The 18477-nt window shown below is 32.0% G+C and overlaps 2 protein-coding genes across 3 annotated transcripts; one reads left to right on the top strand and one right to left on the bottom strand.

Moving 5' to 3' along the window:
- The first annotated feature begins 10 nt into the window (after window positions 1-10).
- Window positions 11-11093, top strand: LOC111703214 (cis-3-hydroxy-L-proline dehydratase). 2 transcript variants are annotated; one of them, XM_023475097.1, is made up of 14 exons: window positions 11-56; window positions 1937-2028; window positions 2299-2367; window positions 3350-3397; window positions 4191-4281; window positions 4667-4734; window positions 5538-5609; window positions 6585-6663; window positions 7482-7526; window positions 8260-8328; window positions 8607-8690; window positions 9713-9830; window positions 10465-10558; window positions 10922-11093. In XM_023475097.1, the coding sequence occupies exons 1-14, from the start codon at window positions 12-14 to the stop codon at window positions 11055-11057; spliced, it is 1110 nt and encodes a 369-aa protein (XP_023330865.1). In that variant the 5' UTR covers window position 11; the 3' UTR covers window positions 11058-11093. The 2 variants fall into 2 exon arrangements, with proteins under 2 accessions (XP_023330865.1, XP_023330864.1); XM_023475096.1 differs by having other exon boundaries at window positions 2299-2370; window positions 3353-3397.
- Window positions 10858-18076, bottom strand: LOC111703215 (uncharacterized). Its single transcript, XM_023475098.1, has 9 exons — window positions 18010-18076; window positions 15989-16048; window positions 15332-15384; window positions 14856-14950; window positions 14140-14273; window positions 13291-13385; window positions 12830-12938; window positions 11975-12071; window positions 10858-11172 (listed from the first exon to the last, which is right to left on the bottom strand). Exons 1-9 carry the CDS (start codon window positions 18038-18040, stop codon window positions 11082-11084), a joined length of 765 nt encoding a protein of 254 aa, XP_023330866.1. The 5' UTR covers window positions 18041-18076; the 3' UTR covers window positions 10858-11081.
- Window positions 18077-18477: the final 401 nt, after the last annotated feature.

The raw sequence follows: 18477 nt of genomic DNA, 5'->3' as shown, positions 1-18477 counted from the left end.
TTTCAGAAAAAATGAAGATTGTAAAAATATCTGTGTACCAAGCAAACCTTCCCTTGGTAACCTATACAGGGTTACCCACAAAAGATGAGCCTTTAATGATGACCTAAAATTCTCATTGAATCGGACGATCTAAAGGTTGAATTTTGCCGTTTTTAAATGATAGACATGTATAAATTCCGTACAGTCTTATAATTTGTGGGTAACCCTGTAGGATTATTTTTTCTATTCGTTTTTTAAAGTAATAAAATTTAATTTCAGAGATATAAGAGGGAGTATGTGTTTACAAAATACAGGGGACATTAGTTCCAAAACAAATACTTGGCCCATTTCCAACACACGGGGCAAGTGTTAGTTTTGGAACTAATATCCCCTGAAATAGTTTAAACCTAAAGCGACTAAAATATGTACGCTCGAACCCTTAAATCTAACTAAGTCGATAATGTGTGGGGTTGATAAAGCCACTCTGAACTCTTACAAGTTATTGTGAACAAAAGTTATTAACTTGAAAGGTTTTCAGAAATAAAAAAACTTGGAAATTTAAGCAAAATAAATAAGAAAAATTATATTTTGATATCTATCAATGGTTACATATAAATAAAGTGTTTTGTTTTACATATACTTTTGATAATCATTTTGGAAGGGATAGGATGGGGATAGATGCTATGATTTTTTTGCATAATAATATACAGCTTCTCTTCAAATAATTGTTGTATCATTGATTGGATAGCAAAACTATCTTTATGAAATTATTGTATACTTTATCATTCTTCTTCAATTCATCGTGAATTTCATAATGAACGTGCTATAAAGTAATCATCGTGCTATAAAGTTAAATGGGGTGTATGTACATTATAGCACGTGTGCTATAAGATTTTGATTGGTTCCCGGATATTCTCCAAAAAAAGGATATTTCCAAAATATTTTTTTCAATTGAAATGAAAATAAAATTGAAATAAACTTTATATTTTGACTTCTGCTTTGTTTCAAAGCTTGTTTGATCTAGAAATGACCATTGAAATAAGACAAGTACACAAACGTTTTATAAAAATGCCTATAACACTAATCAATTTTCTCTATATGTATAAAAGGTTCTCGAGAAAGGAAAAGTTTATGTCCAAAAACTTTATAGCATTGCGAACCAAAATAACACTGTTATAAATAGTTATTATTCTTCAGATGACCAATGATAATTAAGAACTGCACAGAATAGTTTTAAAATCTAAGATTATGTCATAGATGTAATTTATATTTGAATACAAAAAATGTGCAAATTGTGCAATATATGATGTAGTTTAAGCTTATATTTACTAGACTGAACTTTAGTTCTCTGACATCTTGATAATGTAATTGTCTTAAAAAAAAGAGAACAGCGTCCAAAGAAGTTTTGTATTCTTGTGCGTCTTTCTGTACAAATCCGCAAGTTGTATACTTGTAGCAAATATAGAGGCTCATGTAAATTACGGTGTATATTGTCCATAGGTAAAATGTGCTCAATAGTAAATATGTAAATCATGCGATTAACCAATTCAATGTACGTAGATATATATAACTCCGTCATACCCATATTGTGATTGCTTAACTGCGTTATATATAAGATCGCGCTCAGTAGTACTTGCGCTGATAGTTCACAGGATTGCAGCCGTGTGTCGACATTGATAGTCAAAAGAATCTGAGTTGTACCTGGATAGATACGGTTCGAGAAACTGTTATGGAGTAAGGCATTTACTACATACTGGTTGTACAAAAATAAGATCACAGGTTTTTAATTCTCAGACAAAAAAGAACATTAACTAACAATTCGCAATAAAATAAAAAAGAATAAAAATGTCATAAACTGTTGGAGCTACGGGGTCACAAAGTCGTACCAGACATATCGCATTCGGCATTCATTAGGTTTATTTGCAGTATAAAGTAATGTTCAAGTTTCTATACCTAGGTTGATGGTGATTACTGCTGGGCTGATGGTAAATCTGTCAGTGTTTATGACAGCACTGTTATCGCTGTTTTCACAGACTCAGGCGTAGTGGGGTAAATAACCCATATATTTTCTTGTTTTTCTGTAAGAAAAGAAGACGCTTACAGTTGAAAAAAATGTAAAAGATATTACTAACAGACAAACGCAGGAGTCCTTTTTTTGGTTAAAAGAAATATATTCTTTACAAAATTAAACAAGAAAATTAGCAACATTTTGGAATGTTGATTTCTGTGATACACAAAGAGAAGATTCTAACATGATTTGAGAATTCAATAGAGGTTGCAAAACGCCCTTAATTTTTTTTTAGAAACAATCAATTCTAGGTTTGGTGAGGTGGTTCCCCTGGGACCCAACTATCTACCATCTTATGCTGCAGGAGTTAGAGCTGGGATCAGGAAAAATCATACATTCATTCCTTCACTCATCCACCCATCCCATCCTGTCATTCATCCTTCCATTCATTCTCCAATTCACCTATTCAAACTAAGAGTTCTGTAGCACAGGTATGAATTATCACATAGGTTCAGCCCGCTATAATTTGTTGCATAAAACGCGCTGGGCCAGCCACAGACTGGGTACACTAGACGGGTTGGGTCAATCACATACTGGGTACACTAGACGGGCTGTGTCAACCACATACTGGGTACACTAGACAGGCTGGGTCAACCACATACTGGGTACACTAGACGGGATGGGTTAACCACATACTGGGTACACTAGACGGGTTGGATCAACCACAAATGGGTACACTAGACAGGCTGGGTCAACCACATACTGGGTACACTAGACGGGCTGGGTCAACCACATACTGGGTACACTAGACGGATTGGGTCAACCACATACTGGGTACACTAGACGGGTTGGGTCAACCACATACTGGGTACACTAGACGAGTTGGGTCAACCACATACTGGGTACACTAGACGGGCTGGGTCAATCACATACTGGGTACACTATGCGGGCTGGGTCAACCACATATTGGGTACACTGGACGGGTTGGGTCAACCACATACTGGATACACTAGACCGGCTGGGTCAACCACATACTGGGTACAGTGGACGGGTTGGGTCAACCAAATACTGGATATAGTAGACGGGCTGGGTCAACCACATACTGGGTACACTAGACGGGTTGGGTCAACCAAATACTGGGTACTCTAGACGGGCTGGGTCAACCACATACTGGGTACACTAGACGGGCTGGTACGAGTAAACATTATATCGATTAATCCTTTTATCGGTTTGCATCATGTAACGATCAGGCTTATATGATATAAATCTATAATGTGTTGATCCGCGACTGTATCCAAGAAAGGACCCCGCTCAGGTCCACCACTTTTGTATGTATGTACTGTTTGTATGATTGGATGTCTATAGAGAATTGGGACCTAAACTAATTGGCATGGATCCGACAATGCTCAAGTAAGGAACTTTATTGAGAAGGATATTTAAAATATCGAAATATATTTTCTCTGAGAAGCATCAAGTTTTTTTAGAAGTAGTTGAAAAACTCTCTACCACAAAGGAATATTTACAGTAAGGAACTATAAATGCATCATTTTTAAACAAAAATGAAAATTTCTAATCCAAAATCTTTAAATTTTTAAGTTTGTTGCTTGTTACAACTTACAAAGTTAAGAAAAGAAAGTTATTTTCATTTATTTTTTGTTTTCCAAGATTTATTTTAATATTTAATTTTGTAAGAGATTGCAAAGATATATTGGATTTAGAAAAAACTTTACTATTTTCTATTTTTAAGATTCTTTGAAGTTATACGGGTTTAAACCAAGGGGCGGAAACGTCATGTATTCGTGTCTGTACCAAAAATGTGTGTGTAAGTAATACCGAACTGAAGGTGTGAACTGTAGGTATATAGAATCTCGGTATTTGTACAGTCTAGGAGAGTACATTTGTTTATTGTTAATTGTTTACTTAAAAATAAGTTTAATATACATGCAATGTACTATTTATACATTTAAGTCAACACTATAAAGCCAAATTTGCTTGCAAAGAATATAATTTGATTAAAGTTTACAATAAACTACTCGTTAGCAGTGCGACAGGCTTTCTCATGCCAGACCAGTGCCATTTCCCTTTATTCGTATTCCGTGGTTTAAACTAATTTTAGGACACATTTATAAAGATCATAAACTGGTTTTGATTTTTAAAACAGTTTATAGGATTCTTTGCTAACTATAGTCGTGTATTTTGCCAGGTTACTAAACTTCAAAATGGATTATGAACTAAAAGGACATCCTTACGTTAAATCAGGATTAGATATGGCCTGTTGGGATATTCTGGGCAAGGTGAAATATTTCTTTTTTTAATAATCTATCAAATCTCATAGATTTTTATTAATCTCTACACACGGTGACAGCTAATGACACCTCAAATATTTTATAAAAACTGTTTACTCAGTAGCAATACCTCACTGCAAGTCTGTTTTTGAAACTTTGTTTAGAATGTCTATTTAACAATGTTATTTTCAGTTGATTCACCTCGGTTCGCATTGCCTTTAAAATCTTTTTTCTTATCTCTTGGGGTGAATTTATGTAGAAGGGTACTTTCCCAAACTCTAAAGGCCGATCTCAGCGGCTATTGGACATTTAGGAAGGCACACCTTAGGATATTGTATCTTTGTGAAATTATCGTTTTTGAGTGAATGTGCAGTATCTATGTGTCTATTTTCAGGTAACAAGCTTGCCAGTAAATACTTTACTCGGAGGAAATATGAATCCAACTGGAGTTATTATGTACAGGTGACAAAATATTACGCGCATTAAAAAAATATAAAGATCTCAAAAGAGTTATTTTAATGCACATTTTTAACAAGAACTCTTTGTCATTTAAGAGTACACTCATTTTTTGGCCAATTAATGAATAGTTGCTCCCAACTAAGAAAATCAGGAATTATGAAGGCTCTAATAAATTTTTACTTTTCCGCTGGTTTATTCCGCCACATGATTGGCTATAATTTTAATATTTCTTATTAATTCCGCCACATGATTGGCTATAATTTTAATATTTCTTCCAAAGTGCGACATTTAAAATGTGATCCACATTGCTTGTTCTATGACTGGTTTTTACATCTATCTAGTTCGGAGTGAACTGCAATGATTTTGAGACGACTTAATTATTGTCTACCTTAAAATTTAAACAATTCCGGATGCGGTTTTCTAGGTAATAACTTGAATGTACTCTCCTTTGTCACGGACAGGTTTAACCATGGCCTTGTGAATCATTAATGACACTCTTTCATTAAACGGTATTCATAATAAACTGTTTATTATGATCAAAATTTACAACAACAGAAAACTGTGCAGTTAACTGATAAAAGATGAGACTTTAGAAACGACTCTACAAAAGTATTTTTTCTCATGTTTTTTGTTCCCTTGTAACTGTAAACTTGTTTATTCCTTTTAATATTGTCTTATATATCATAAAGAGGCTGCATTTATTGAAAAATACCAAATGTAACCTTAAGATCTGTAAATCAAAAGGTTAATTTTAGAACGTCATCATTAAAGTCTCGTAATTTAATTTAAAAATCATATTTATGTAGAGCCATCAGTCAAGGAACCCCTGAGAGTATGGCAAATCTAGTACTAAAGTACAAAAACGAAGGGTATACCAGGTATAATTTTCTTATCTAATTATTGATTAATAATTATACACGTAGAGGAGTTTCAACACAAAGCATGACAGCAAGGCGACGTTTTGAGGTCGTCTTTGATCCTTGATATAATTTGAGGCAAGTAACAATTTTGCGGGAAATCCGCGGAATTTCCCAGGAATTGAGGCACTCATTTATAAACCAACCAAGCATAAACACAAGATCCCCAAGTTCTTTTTAATTTTAAAATTACCGGATATTTAAAGAATTTCTTTCAGATTTCAACAATTTTAGTTTTAATTATAATTAAACAAAATCTGAACGATATTCTAAATAGCTGGCCGGTAATTGTGAAAGCACAAATTTATTTTTTAACTTTCGGAGCGGGTTGGGAGAACCGCTCTCCACACACCCATAGAGCTTCTGTTAGTTCTCCAACCGATATCTGCCGATATTGCCAGAAAGGTCGAAAATCCTAGTTCCCCCTCCCCCCTCAAATTATGACACCCCTAAATCAGTTGTCCAATTTATTTTTAACTACCCAATTATAATTTATAATCCCATATCCGTATGCGCGCAACCTTTTATTTTTCATGCCGCGTTGCGGCGTTCTATTCAGCTTTTTACAGAGAAACAGTACAACTTTTAGAAATAGAAAGTGAAAAAAATCTAAACATTATGAGATTTATGAATTAACAATTACATACCACAGTTTAATTTTATATTCGAAATTTGTTTTAATCAATGACATAGACAAAAAACATCAAAAAGTGTACAGACGGCGGGATCGTCCCTTTCCTCTCGAATTCTGAACGAAAAGTCGGCTTTTTCTCCGGCCCATGGAACAACTATAGTTGATCCATGGGCCGGCCACATTTGTCTTTTAAAAGTAAGACCAATACTAATCAATAGCTAATAAGCTATTTAGTTTACCCCAAAATTAACAAAATAAATGAACTCCCTTTAAGATTCATAATTGTTCAGCTTTAATTAAAGGTTTCAACTAAAGCTTGGAGGAGAGCCTAGTGAAGATATTGATAGAATACGTACTTGCAGAAATGTAATGGAGTCAAAGGTAAATAAAAGAATTCCATATATAACTAGCTGAAGTATTTTGTAAAAATCCAATAACTCGGTTGAAGACGACATCTTGTATAAACTTTGTAAACTGTAGGATAACAAACCATTATATGTTTCTTTTTTATTAAAGAGAAAAAAGTAAATTGGGATTAAAACGACAATTTGCGTGGAGTAAAATTAATGCCATGTAATAATACGATTTTACGAGAGATTAATGAGAGTTTAAACATCATTGTTACAATCATCCAATAATTCGCTTCAATATACTGGAAACTTACACTGTACAGTGATATACAATGCCTTTTATAATACTAGTCTTTGAGGGAGCTCCGCACCCATCTTCTAAATTAATTGTGAACATGTTTTCTTTGTGTACATCGTAAAACAAAACAAAAATAATTCGCGGATTTTCACAAAAAATTTCGTGGATTTTCACAAAAAATTTCGTGGATTTTCAAAATTTTCAAAAATTTAATGAAGATCGAATTTTGATGGAGACAAATATTTAAAATTTCAATCATTCATAAACCTTCCCTGGGGTCCCTAGATGTCCCAAAAAAAATTTGGGCCTGATAGGTTCAGCCGTTTTGACGTTTATTGGATACAAACAGACAGACAAACAGACAGACAAGCCAAATTTATATATAGATTTATAATATAATATACAATATATATACATTGTATAATTTACATTCTACAATATAAATATGCATTGAACAATATAAATAAACATATACAATATACAATATACAAATACATTATAATTATACATTATCATATACATTGTACAATAAATAAATATATTATACAAAGGATGTTTTGGTTGGTGACGCTAATACTGGTTGGACTGCACATGAGGTAAAAATACTATATATATCATTTGTTAATGTTGGTTGATACGAAAGCTTCTGTCTGTTTAAAAAATGTTATTTGTAATAACATAATAATGTATTTAGTGCAGGCACCATTAATATATGAGATTTCAAAGATGACTTTACAGAATTTATTCGTTTTTTTTTCTTAGATATTTGGTTATTTCTAGCTATAAACTTTTTCCTTAGATATTTAGTTATTTCCAGCTATAAACTTTTTTCTTAGATATTTGGTTATTTCTAGCTATAAACTTTTTCCTTAGATATTTAGTTATTTCCAGCTAAAAACTTTTTTTATTTGGTTATTTCCAGCTATGAACATTTTTCTTAGATATTTGGTTATTTACAGCTATAAACTTTTTTCTTAGATATTTGGTTATTTCCAGCTATAAACTTTTTCCTTCGATATTTGGTTATTTACAGCTATAAGCTTATTTCTTTCATCAATTCTTTTATTCATAGCATTGAACGACTATACTGAATGCGGAAATCAAAGTTCGTCCTGAAATTGCTATATTTGAAGAGCTGTAGGTCGTCATTAAACTAACATCCTTTGTGGGTAACTCTGTATATCTCGATTCTAAGAAGAATGCAACACAAGGAAAATGGTATCCGGGCAAACCGGCCCCTTTCCTAAATTTGCCAAAGACTAAGTTTCATGTTAACCGACATCTTAATTTTAAAGTGAAAAAATTATTTGATAATTGTGCAATACAAAGGCACTGCGAGTAGTTGCTGCAGTAAAAGACGTGGATGTATATATTGAGCAACCTTGTAAAACATATCAGGTAGAATATATACTTTTCAATTTTCTCAAATAATATCAGACTAACACTGGCTTCTCAAACTACAAAGTTGCATAATTTAAACACTATCAAATCTTATTGATATTTTGTTATTTTTTAATCGTTTTTTAGTTGATATAACTTCCAAAATTCCAAAACTAAATTCTATTAAAGTTTGCTGTTATTTTTACCTAAAAAATTAAAAACGAACCAAAAATGCTCAATTTAACATTTACATTTTCGCGAACAGTCCCTTTAAATGTGATACACCTATATTTTAGGAATGTTTGACAGTGCGACGGAAAACCAACCTTCCATTTGTTTTGGACGAATCTATTGATGATATTCACACTATTCTGAATCAGGTCATTCAAATTTTGGATAATTAAATTTTTTTGCTCTATTTTTACAGTGCATTTGCATTACATTAGCTTTATTATAAAATGTCCGTTTTAGACCATACAAAACTAACTGCAAGGCGTATGGTAAAAAGAAATTCCAAAATTAATATTAACACTCCACTCAATCTATGGTGAATAACCATTAAATTAGTTCTTGTTCAAGTACAGAATCGTCGAATATATATATATATATATGAATATATATATATATATATACATATGTATATATTTAAACATCTAAAATGTATATTTAAACTGAAAAAGTTGAAAATACTATATACATATATGTATATATATATATTTGTATATATATATACTCTAATATATATATATATATTAGAGTGACACAAGAAGAAATAAAATCAAAAAGGTGCATAGGTTCTCTTAGTATGGAAATGTAAAAACATGTTTTGCTCTAACTTGATGAAAAACTTAGGTGAAAGGAGTTTCAGGAAATTTTTTTATTCTTATTAAGGATAGGGATTCTAAAATTGAGATAAAGGTTAAAATTTTGCATGCAGCCTCTCATTGTGGCCCTCTATCTGGATCACAAAGAAAACTTGAGATCCGAGGTTATTGACCTTCACCAAAATCAAGAGTTTGCCGAAATACCGAAAACGAATTCCTCCAGAGGCAATGCTCTGATCAACTTAAAATTTTCACAAGAGTACAGATCTTTAAAACGTTTTATATGCCTTAAAGGCATCCTAAATATTTCAATCTCAGTTCAAACCACCATACATCCCATATATTGCCGGTCACTCCCTTTAAGTTCGACAGCTAACTAGCTAGAGCAAGCTGTACAGTACAGAGTATACCAGGCAAAACGGGACGGTACACCAAATGAACCAGCTCCTTCCAGGGAAATTCACGTGCTAACGGTGCTATAGAAACCTCCAAAAAATGTTTAACCCCATTCGTGTATGTGTCATCCTAATATATATATATATGTACAGAAAAAAAACTAAAAGATTAAATAATTTTAGTTAAACGATTGTTGTGCAGATGTTGTAAACATCAAGATTAGTAAATTTGGAGGTCTTACCAAAGCAAAACAAGCAATTGATCTCTGCTCAGAACTTGGATTAGCTATGACTGTAGAAGGTAAAACTACAAAGTTGAAAGCTCAACAGACCCTTTAGAAGTAATGTATCATGCATCAGCATGCACTATAGGAAAACACATGGCTTTGTATTTTTGAAAATTTGGGGGATGTAAAAAGAATAGCACTAAATCACTATAAAAGTGTTCACTAATCCTTTGCACGTTGAATATTCTTTACTCTGTTGTGACTGGTGAGGTATTTTAAGGATAATAAATGTGGATGCTACGCTCTTGGGTATAAGACGTCTTTAACCAGTTTCTCCTTGTAGACGCCGGAGATAGAAGTAAAATTAGTAACGATCGATATGAAATTCATTTCATTTTTCCCGAACACCCCCTTTAAGTATGGCATTCTTCATTTCTAATACGCATTAGTAAGTCTAGGAAATAGCTTTTTATACAAAGAATTACAGTTTAATTGGTTTAATGAAGATTTCACAAAATTGTGTCTTTTTCATGAATTCAAAGGTTGAACCGTTTTAAAGTATTTTTCGCCTAAAACTTGCTTTTTTTGATAATGGAGTTTAAATCTTGATTGCTTGAGTTCAAAACCAATACTGTCACCAATAACGTCAGATACAATTGTACGTAGCATTCACACTATTTGGATAAAACTACTATACCGTATTTGTAGATACCTGGGGAGGAGATATAACTACAGCAGCAATATTGCATTTAGCACATTGTGTTCCAAAGAAACTACAGTTCACTGCTACAGATTTCAACAGGTTTTTATATTTATTTTAAAATTGACAGTTTGTTGCTGCTAAGTTATCAGCATCAATGCACTTATCAGATACAGGGTGTCCCACGAAATATGACAGACGAGAGACGACTTGAATGTCGTCTTAGATCATTAAAATTATTTGTGGGTATTTCGTTCGTCAACAATAACAATATTCTCTCGGTCGTGATAATTCTAAAATGTGGTCTGCATATTTCAAAGTATTTATGTAAGAATTGTTACGTCATCAAGCGATCTAATGTCTAATATTTAAAACACTCAAACTACAACTAATTAACTCCAGAAGTAAAATAAAACATTATTCGTCTTCCGAATTTATCATATCTAATTTTCTAATTATATTTAGTTACAACAAAGTGTGTACTGGTCACATGACTGGTGTTGAGATGAAGAATGGCAGAATGGGAGTTCCTCAAGGTGTTGGTTTAGGTGTCATACCTAACTGGGAGGTTTTAGGAGAACCAGTTTTTCTTATAGAGTAAAATATATTACTATATTAATAAATATTATGCATTGGATTTTACACTAAACGGCCAGGGGAGAATGAGTCCTGATCTTGAAGTATACTCAGACCATTCTTTGTACCTCGACATTGATCTAAAAATAATAATGCTACAATGCCCCGTATTTTTTTATCATAAGAAAATTCTAATGTAAATAAATATATATTATTGTGTGTATATGATATTATCATATATGTCAGTCTTGTCAAATACAAATATGTTTGCTAAACTTTGTTTTCTCAAAAACATAAAAATGTTATAATGTCTCTAACTGCTTGTGACATTGTGACAAAGAGGCAATTCAGAGATTTTATCATAATTCCGATATTTTTCAACACAACTAATATGAGATGAGACATTTTATTTTATTTTATTTTATTTTAATGGTATTCTGGTAATTTCTACGCTTTTCTATTTCGATCCTTGAAGAAAAATTTCTGACTAAAAAGGCAATGCAGACAAAAAAGTAAGTAAAGTGCAAGTGCAAGTGCAAGTGCAAGTGCAAGTGCAAGTGCAAGTGCAAGTGCAAGTGCAAGTGCAAATGCAAATGCAAGTGCAAGTGCAAGTGCAAGTGACCCTCCATTTATAAAATGGTATTTCCAATTCTTAACGGTGCATTTAATAGCTTTGCTTGATTAAGAATTAATAAGATGTTCATGTTTCGCTTTCAGAAATCTAAAAATATCCATTGGGAGTAATTAAAGATTACTTGGGCATTTCTGCTCACAAAAACAATGGGGTTTACGTTTCAGAGTTAAACACTTTTTAGGCTAAAAAACGAGTATAAATATAATGGTTTGTAAACAAGACACTATACTCCATAGTTGGTAGGTCACCTGAATTTACGCTAACAGTTCCTTTAATAACTTTAATAACTAGCATTACAAACTGCTTACTTGTCTTTAGCCAACCAACTAGGCAAGAATAGACCAGACCATATGATGAAGAGATAGATCCAAGGAACCCAATACAGCTCATGGTTTATACTAAATCCTATTCATTGTCGCTTTTATTTTTAAACCAGGTAAATGGAAATAACAATCAAATTCATCATTACAATCAAGAATTGAAAAATGAATGTTTGGGGAAACATATTTTTTTTGAAAACATTTGTTAGTTTAAAACATTTTCTCACCTTCATCCATAATTTCAAAATAAGAGCTATGAAAATGACAACGTTGTACAGTGTATACCTGCAGTTAATGATAAGAAGGTTATATTTGTATTATGTTACCTGCAGTTAATGATAAGAAGGTTATATGTGTATTATGTTACCTGTAATTAATGAAATATATGTGAAGTATGTTACCTGCAATTAATGAAATATATGTGTATTATGTTACCTGCAATTAATGAAATATATGTGTAGTATGTTACCTGTAATTAATGAAATATATGTGAAGTATGTTACCTGCAATTAATGAAATATATGTGTATAATGTTACCTGCAATTAATGAAATATATGTGTAGATTGTTACCTGCAATTAATGAAATATATATGTATTATGTTACCTGCAATTAATGAAATATAAGTGTAGTATGTTACCTGCAATTAATGAAATATATGTGTAGTATGTTACCTGAAATTTATAAAATATATGTGTAGTATGTTACCTGCAATTAATGAAATATATGTGTAGTATGTTACCTGCAATTAATGAAATATATGTGTAGTGTGTTACCTGCAATTAATAAAATATATATGTAGTATGTTACCTGCAATTAATGAAATATATTTGTAGTATTTTACCTGCAAATGATCCATAAATCATCATTTCTCCAAGATAGTTGGGATTTCGGCATCGCGAGAATAAACCATTAGTTATGAGTCCTCTCTTGGCTTGAAGAACAAAATATTTCTGAAAATTGAATTTTTTAAATGTTTTCTTGTTAAAAATATAAATAAATATTTTCTTGCTATTAAACGAATTAAACGTTTTTTTGTTAAAACTAAATAAATGTCTTCTTAAAAACTAAATAAATTTTATTGTTAGAAAACTAAATAAAGATTTTATTGTAGAAACCGAAATACATGTCTTCCGTAAAAAAACTAATAAGTGTCAAAATTAAATAAATGTTGCTTGTTTAAAAAAAAAATAAAAATGTGCCTCCTTTTAAAAACTGAATAAATTTCTTCTTGTTAAAAAAAACTAAATAATTGTCTTTTTTATCTTCAAAAATCTAATTTTTTTTCTTGGAAAATTAATTTACTTGAACATCTGAAGAATGATGAAGCCAATTTCCAAATATAAAGAGAGTAAGAATAAAACAGAGTTGAATAGGTCCAGGTTCCACACCTTCTCCTCCTGAACAGTTAAATTATGCAGTAAATATATCTTTTGTGCATATACAGTAGTTAGCATATATGTCAATACAGGGTTACTGATATGTTGATATAATACAACTTCACACTAGCATATACAGTAGCCAGCATATATATCAATACAGGGTTACTGATATGGTGATATAATACAACTTCACTAGCATATACAGTAGTCAGCATATATATCAATACAGGGTTACTGATATGTTGATAAAATACAACTTCACTACCTGAAAAATCACCAAAAACATTTGTGAAGTTAAATTAAGAAAGTGAAAATTCTAATGAACCTAATATTTTAATTAAGTTTCGTACCAACAATTTTAAAACTGATTAAAAAATCGTTCTTAACAGCTTTTAATAATTTTAGATGTAAAATCTTCTCCTGAAAATACAGGGTTGTCCACAGAGGACAAGATATATATAGAGTGGAGTTTAGAGAATTTATTCAGTCTTGTTTCTTGTTGTATTTGTAACCTTTATGTCTTTCTTAAGTCAAAAACCAAATCCTTCCTTCTTCATATTCTTGAAATTAAGTATGTCCATTTTTCAAAGATAACTGGGATACTGCTGGAGCAAATTGGCTGATATTTTTTGAGGGAACTCAGGGGTACTCTGGGGGTATAAATAGGCTGAAACAATTTGAGAATTATTTTGTTCAAAATTCTTTTTTTAATTCGATTTTTTTTATTCTTGTTAAATTATTTAAAGTTTTGTTAAATTTTTTTGCTGCTAACCTGTGATTAGTAGATAAGGACTTGTCCAGAACATTATAGACATTCCAATAACAAGAGTAACAGCTGATCCTAGAGTACAGGGTGTCTCCCAGCTTGCATCACGATATAATTCTTCTTTTACTAACCATAGCACCCTATAACACATAACATGATATTAAATGAAACTAATCCTCTTTCAAAGATAGGCCTATATATTTAACTAGCTGAATTGACCGGCGTTACCGCGCTTGGTCTTAAATAAAGATTTTATCAGAATTTTCCAGTGAAATTAAAATAAATTCAAATTTATTTTAGGCAATATCACCCCCAGGGTACCCATGGGTTCCCTCAAAAAAATTGATCCGATTCAGCCAATTTAGTGAAGCCGTTTGACCAACTATGACAAATATATAAATGAGCGAAAACTTCATTATATACTAGCCCAGGAAACCAGCGTTGCCCAGGGTTCTCATAGTTACTCCCGCCGTTTACCCTCCCTTGGTCGTAAATTACGATTTTAGCTATTTTCCCCTATAACAGACGACCCACTCAACTTAGAATCTCAAAACCGAGTCAAGAACATTTTTGGAATGTTCCCTATTTTCCCTATCAAAACCTGAAGCAAATCGGTCCATGGATTCCTGAGTTATGATCGGACAAACAAACAGATATTACAACTTAGATATATATATATATATATATTATATAGATATTAATTATTTGCTGAAAAAGCTCACCCATAGCTCCCATGAATAGCAGCATAAGCTGCAGTTACTGTTGTAAGTCTATTATACCAAAGTATTAAAAGAAACATCACCGGAAATGTTAAACCCTAAAAAAACGTAATTATTGTATCTATGGAGAGTTAATAGATAATTCTGATCTGGATGTTTTTTATTAAAGAAGATATCACCGTAGATAACTTGATAGAAATACAAAAATTATAATTTGTATTGTTAATATTTTAAAACTGTCATCCAAAGGTTGCAAGCTCTCAAGCAAAAACTGATGAGAATTTTGCCAATTACTTCTACTTCTTTATCAAAAAAGGTAAATTAAGAAATTTAAAATTTCAATTCAACATGTCACAGGGCTACAACAAAGTATAAGTATAGAACTTATATAGCACTCTTGATCCATGTGATAAAGTCTATTTACCCAATTGGATTTGTATGAACACGAAGACGAATTACTGACAGTGTGTACTGTATACCTTACTGAGATTTATTGCATGTCTAAGCTGTAAGGTTTTCCTGTATTCCTCTCCTAGAAGATCGTATACTTTTTTTTGTTTCTCAACAAGTTAAGAGCATAGAGCACAAATCATGCTTCACAATGCATAGTAAACAATGCATACTACAAAGAACACAATGCATGTTACACAAAGAATAGTACACAATGCAAAGGACACAAAGCATAGTACTCACTTTAAAAAATATTGCAATAAAAAAAAATTTCAAAACTGAAGATTTAATATCGGAGAAATCACCGAATAGGCCTCCAAAATTAATTCCAATATTGATCAACCATATGATACACAATGAATAGTACAAAATGCATTGTAACACAACATATGTTACACAATGCATCTTACACGATGCATGTTACACAATGCATATAGTACACAGCGCAACATGCATGTTACACTATGCATAGTACACAATATACAGTAAACAATGCATGTTGCACAAATACAAATATAGATACTAAGTATTTCATAATGTCGACCTTGTATTCCATCTTTTTCTGATAATCGCTACAGTTATTAGATTTGCTGGTTTCCATTTCAATCATCCGTCAGAGAAAACATGTGCTTACGTTTTAATTAATGATATTTTTATTGACATACTGAAAACTAAAAAATATATTCCTATTGGTATAGAAGTTAGTAAATACCAAACAGCTTTCCATACAGGAGCAATCCAACCATCTTAAACAAACAAAAAATCATTATTGATAAGATTCCCAACTGTTTAATGTTTAGGGTTGAATTCAGGGGCATTAATAAAATAGACTTTTTGGGGTATTTACATTTTCGCCCCCACTAAAACTTTTGATAATTATCCCCACCTAGATTCAGCTGTACTTTGACCTTAATTAAAAAGATAAAAATATTTTCAATGTTAATGTGAAGTTGCTCAAGCTATTCTTTAAATGAGGTCCATTTTCCTAAAAGGACAATCCCCCTCCCCCCCTATCATTATTATCATCAATTAAGTTATACCCTAGTATAAGCAGAGGAATAGAAGAGGAATTAAATTAATCCGTAGGACTGTATAAGAGATTAATGATTGATTCAGAGATGCACTATATAAAATTTCGGAGTTCATGTTTAATAAACCTTACAGGCTTACAACTGATATCCTTGATGCTATCAAATACTGAATTTTTTAAAATTAATTCAGTATGTTCGGTGTCAAAATACTCTTATTTTGATCTCAAATAAAACTATAAAATAACTTTTCGCACTGATTAATACCCATTACAATAACATAAATAGATATTGAGTGCGTTTCATTAAATATATATTTTCATAACATCCCCTCTCTTACTTCCACTATCCAGTCAGAAAAAATATATATTTGCATAACATCCCCTCTCTCATCTCCACTATCCAGTCAGAAATATATATTTGCATAACATCCTCTCTCTCACCTTCACTATCCAGTCAGAAATATATATTTGCATAACATCCCCTCTCTCAGATCCACTATCCAGTCAGAAATATATATTTTTATAAAATCCCCTCTTACAACTTCACCATTCAGTCAGAAATTATATTTGCATAACAGCCCCTCTCTCACCTCCACTATCCAGTCAGAAATATATATTTGCATAACATCCCCTCTCTCAACTCCACTATCCAGTCAGAAATATATATTTTTATAAAATCCCCTCTTACAACTCCACTATTCAGTCACAAATATATATTTGCATAACATCCCCTCTCTCACATCGACTATCCAGTCAGAAATATATATTTGCATAACATCCTCTCTCTCACCTTCACTATCCAGTCAGAAATATATATTTGCATAACATCCCCTCTCTTACCTCCACTATCACGTCAGAAATATATATTTGCATAACATCCCCTCTCTCAACTCCACTATCCAGTCAGAAATATATATTTTTATAACATCCCCTCTCTCACTTCCACATCCAGTCAGAAATATATATTTGCATAACATCCCCTCTCTCACCTCCACTATCTAGTCAAAAATATATATTTTTTTAACATCCCCTCTTACAACTCCACTATTCAGTCAGAAATATATATTTGCATAACATCCCCTCTCTCACCTTCACTATCCAGTCAGAAATATATATTTGCATAACATTCCCTCTCTCACCTCCACAATCCAGTCAGAAATATATATTTGCATAACATCCCCTCTCTCACCTCCACTATCCAGTCAGAAATAAATATTTGCATAACATCCCCTCTCTCTCCTCCACTATCCAGTCAGAAATGTATATTTGCATAACATCCCCTCTCTCACCTCCACTTTCCAGTCAGAAATATATATTTGCATAACAACCCCTCTCTCTCCTCCCTATCCATCAGAAATATATATTTGCATAACATCCCCTCTCGATCTCACCTCCACTATCCAGTCAGAAATATATATTTGCATAACATCCCCTCTCTCTCCTCCCTTTCCAGTCAGAAATATATATTTGCATAACATCCCCTCTCTGTCCTCCACTATCCAGTCAGAAATATATATTTGCATAACATCCCCTCTCTCACCTCCACTTTCCAGTCAGAAATATATATTTGCATAACAACCCCTCTCTCTCCTCCCTATCCATTCAGAAATATATATTTGCATAACATCCCCTCTCTCACCTTCACTATCCAGTCAGAAATCTGAATTACTGTTTTACCTGGAGATCTTTGGACCACAGGATTTGGCATAATTCACTTTCTTTCTAATTTACTTTCTTTCTGGTAAAATTGTAAAAAGTATGTATATTATTTATAGCAGCGTGTGCTAATATGTATTTTGTAAAATATAGTGTGCAAATATGTATTTTGTATAATATAGTGTGCAAATACGTATTTTGTATAATATAGTGTGAAAATGTGTATTTTGTATAATATAGTTGCTAGTGTGTATTTTGTTTAATGTAGTGTACTCATATGTTATGTATTTTGTATAAAATTATGTACTATTATGTTACGTACTTTGTATAATGTATTTAGTGTACTAATATGCCTAAAAATCATCGATCTTTTTACTTGGCATGGTGTTGAGAATATTCTGTTGTGAATTGGGCAATTAACAGATATTTTTTTTCTGTATGATTTTATTAATAAACTAGCTTTGCTTTGTCTATAAACTTCTCCTTAAA

This window comes from Eurytemora carolleeae, unplaced genomic scaffold, assembly GCF_000591075.1.
Source record: "Eurytemora carolleeae unplaced genomic scaffold, Eaff_2.0 scaffold467, whole genome shotgun sequence".
In the NCBI taxonomy this organism is placed as follows: Eukaryota; Metazoa; Arthropoda; class Copepoda; order Calanoida; family Temoridae; genus Eurytemora; species Eurytemora carolleeae.
This window is presented reverse-complemented; position numbering and strand designations above follow the sequence as displayed.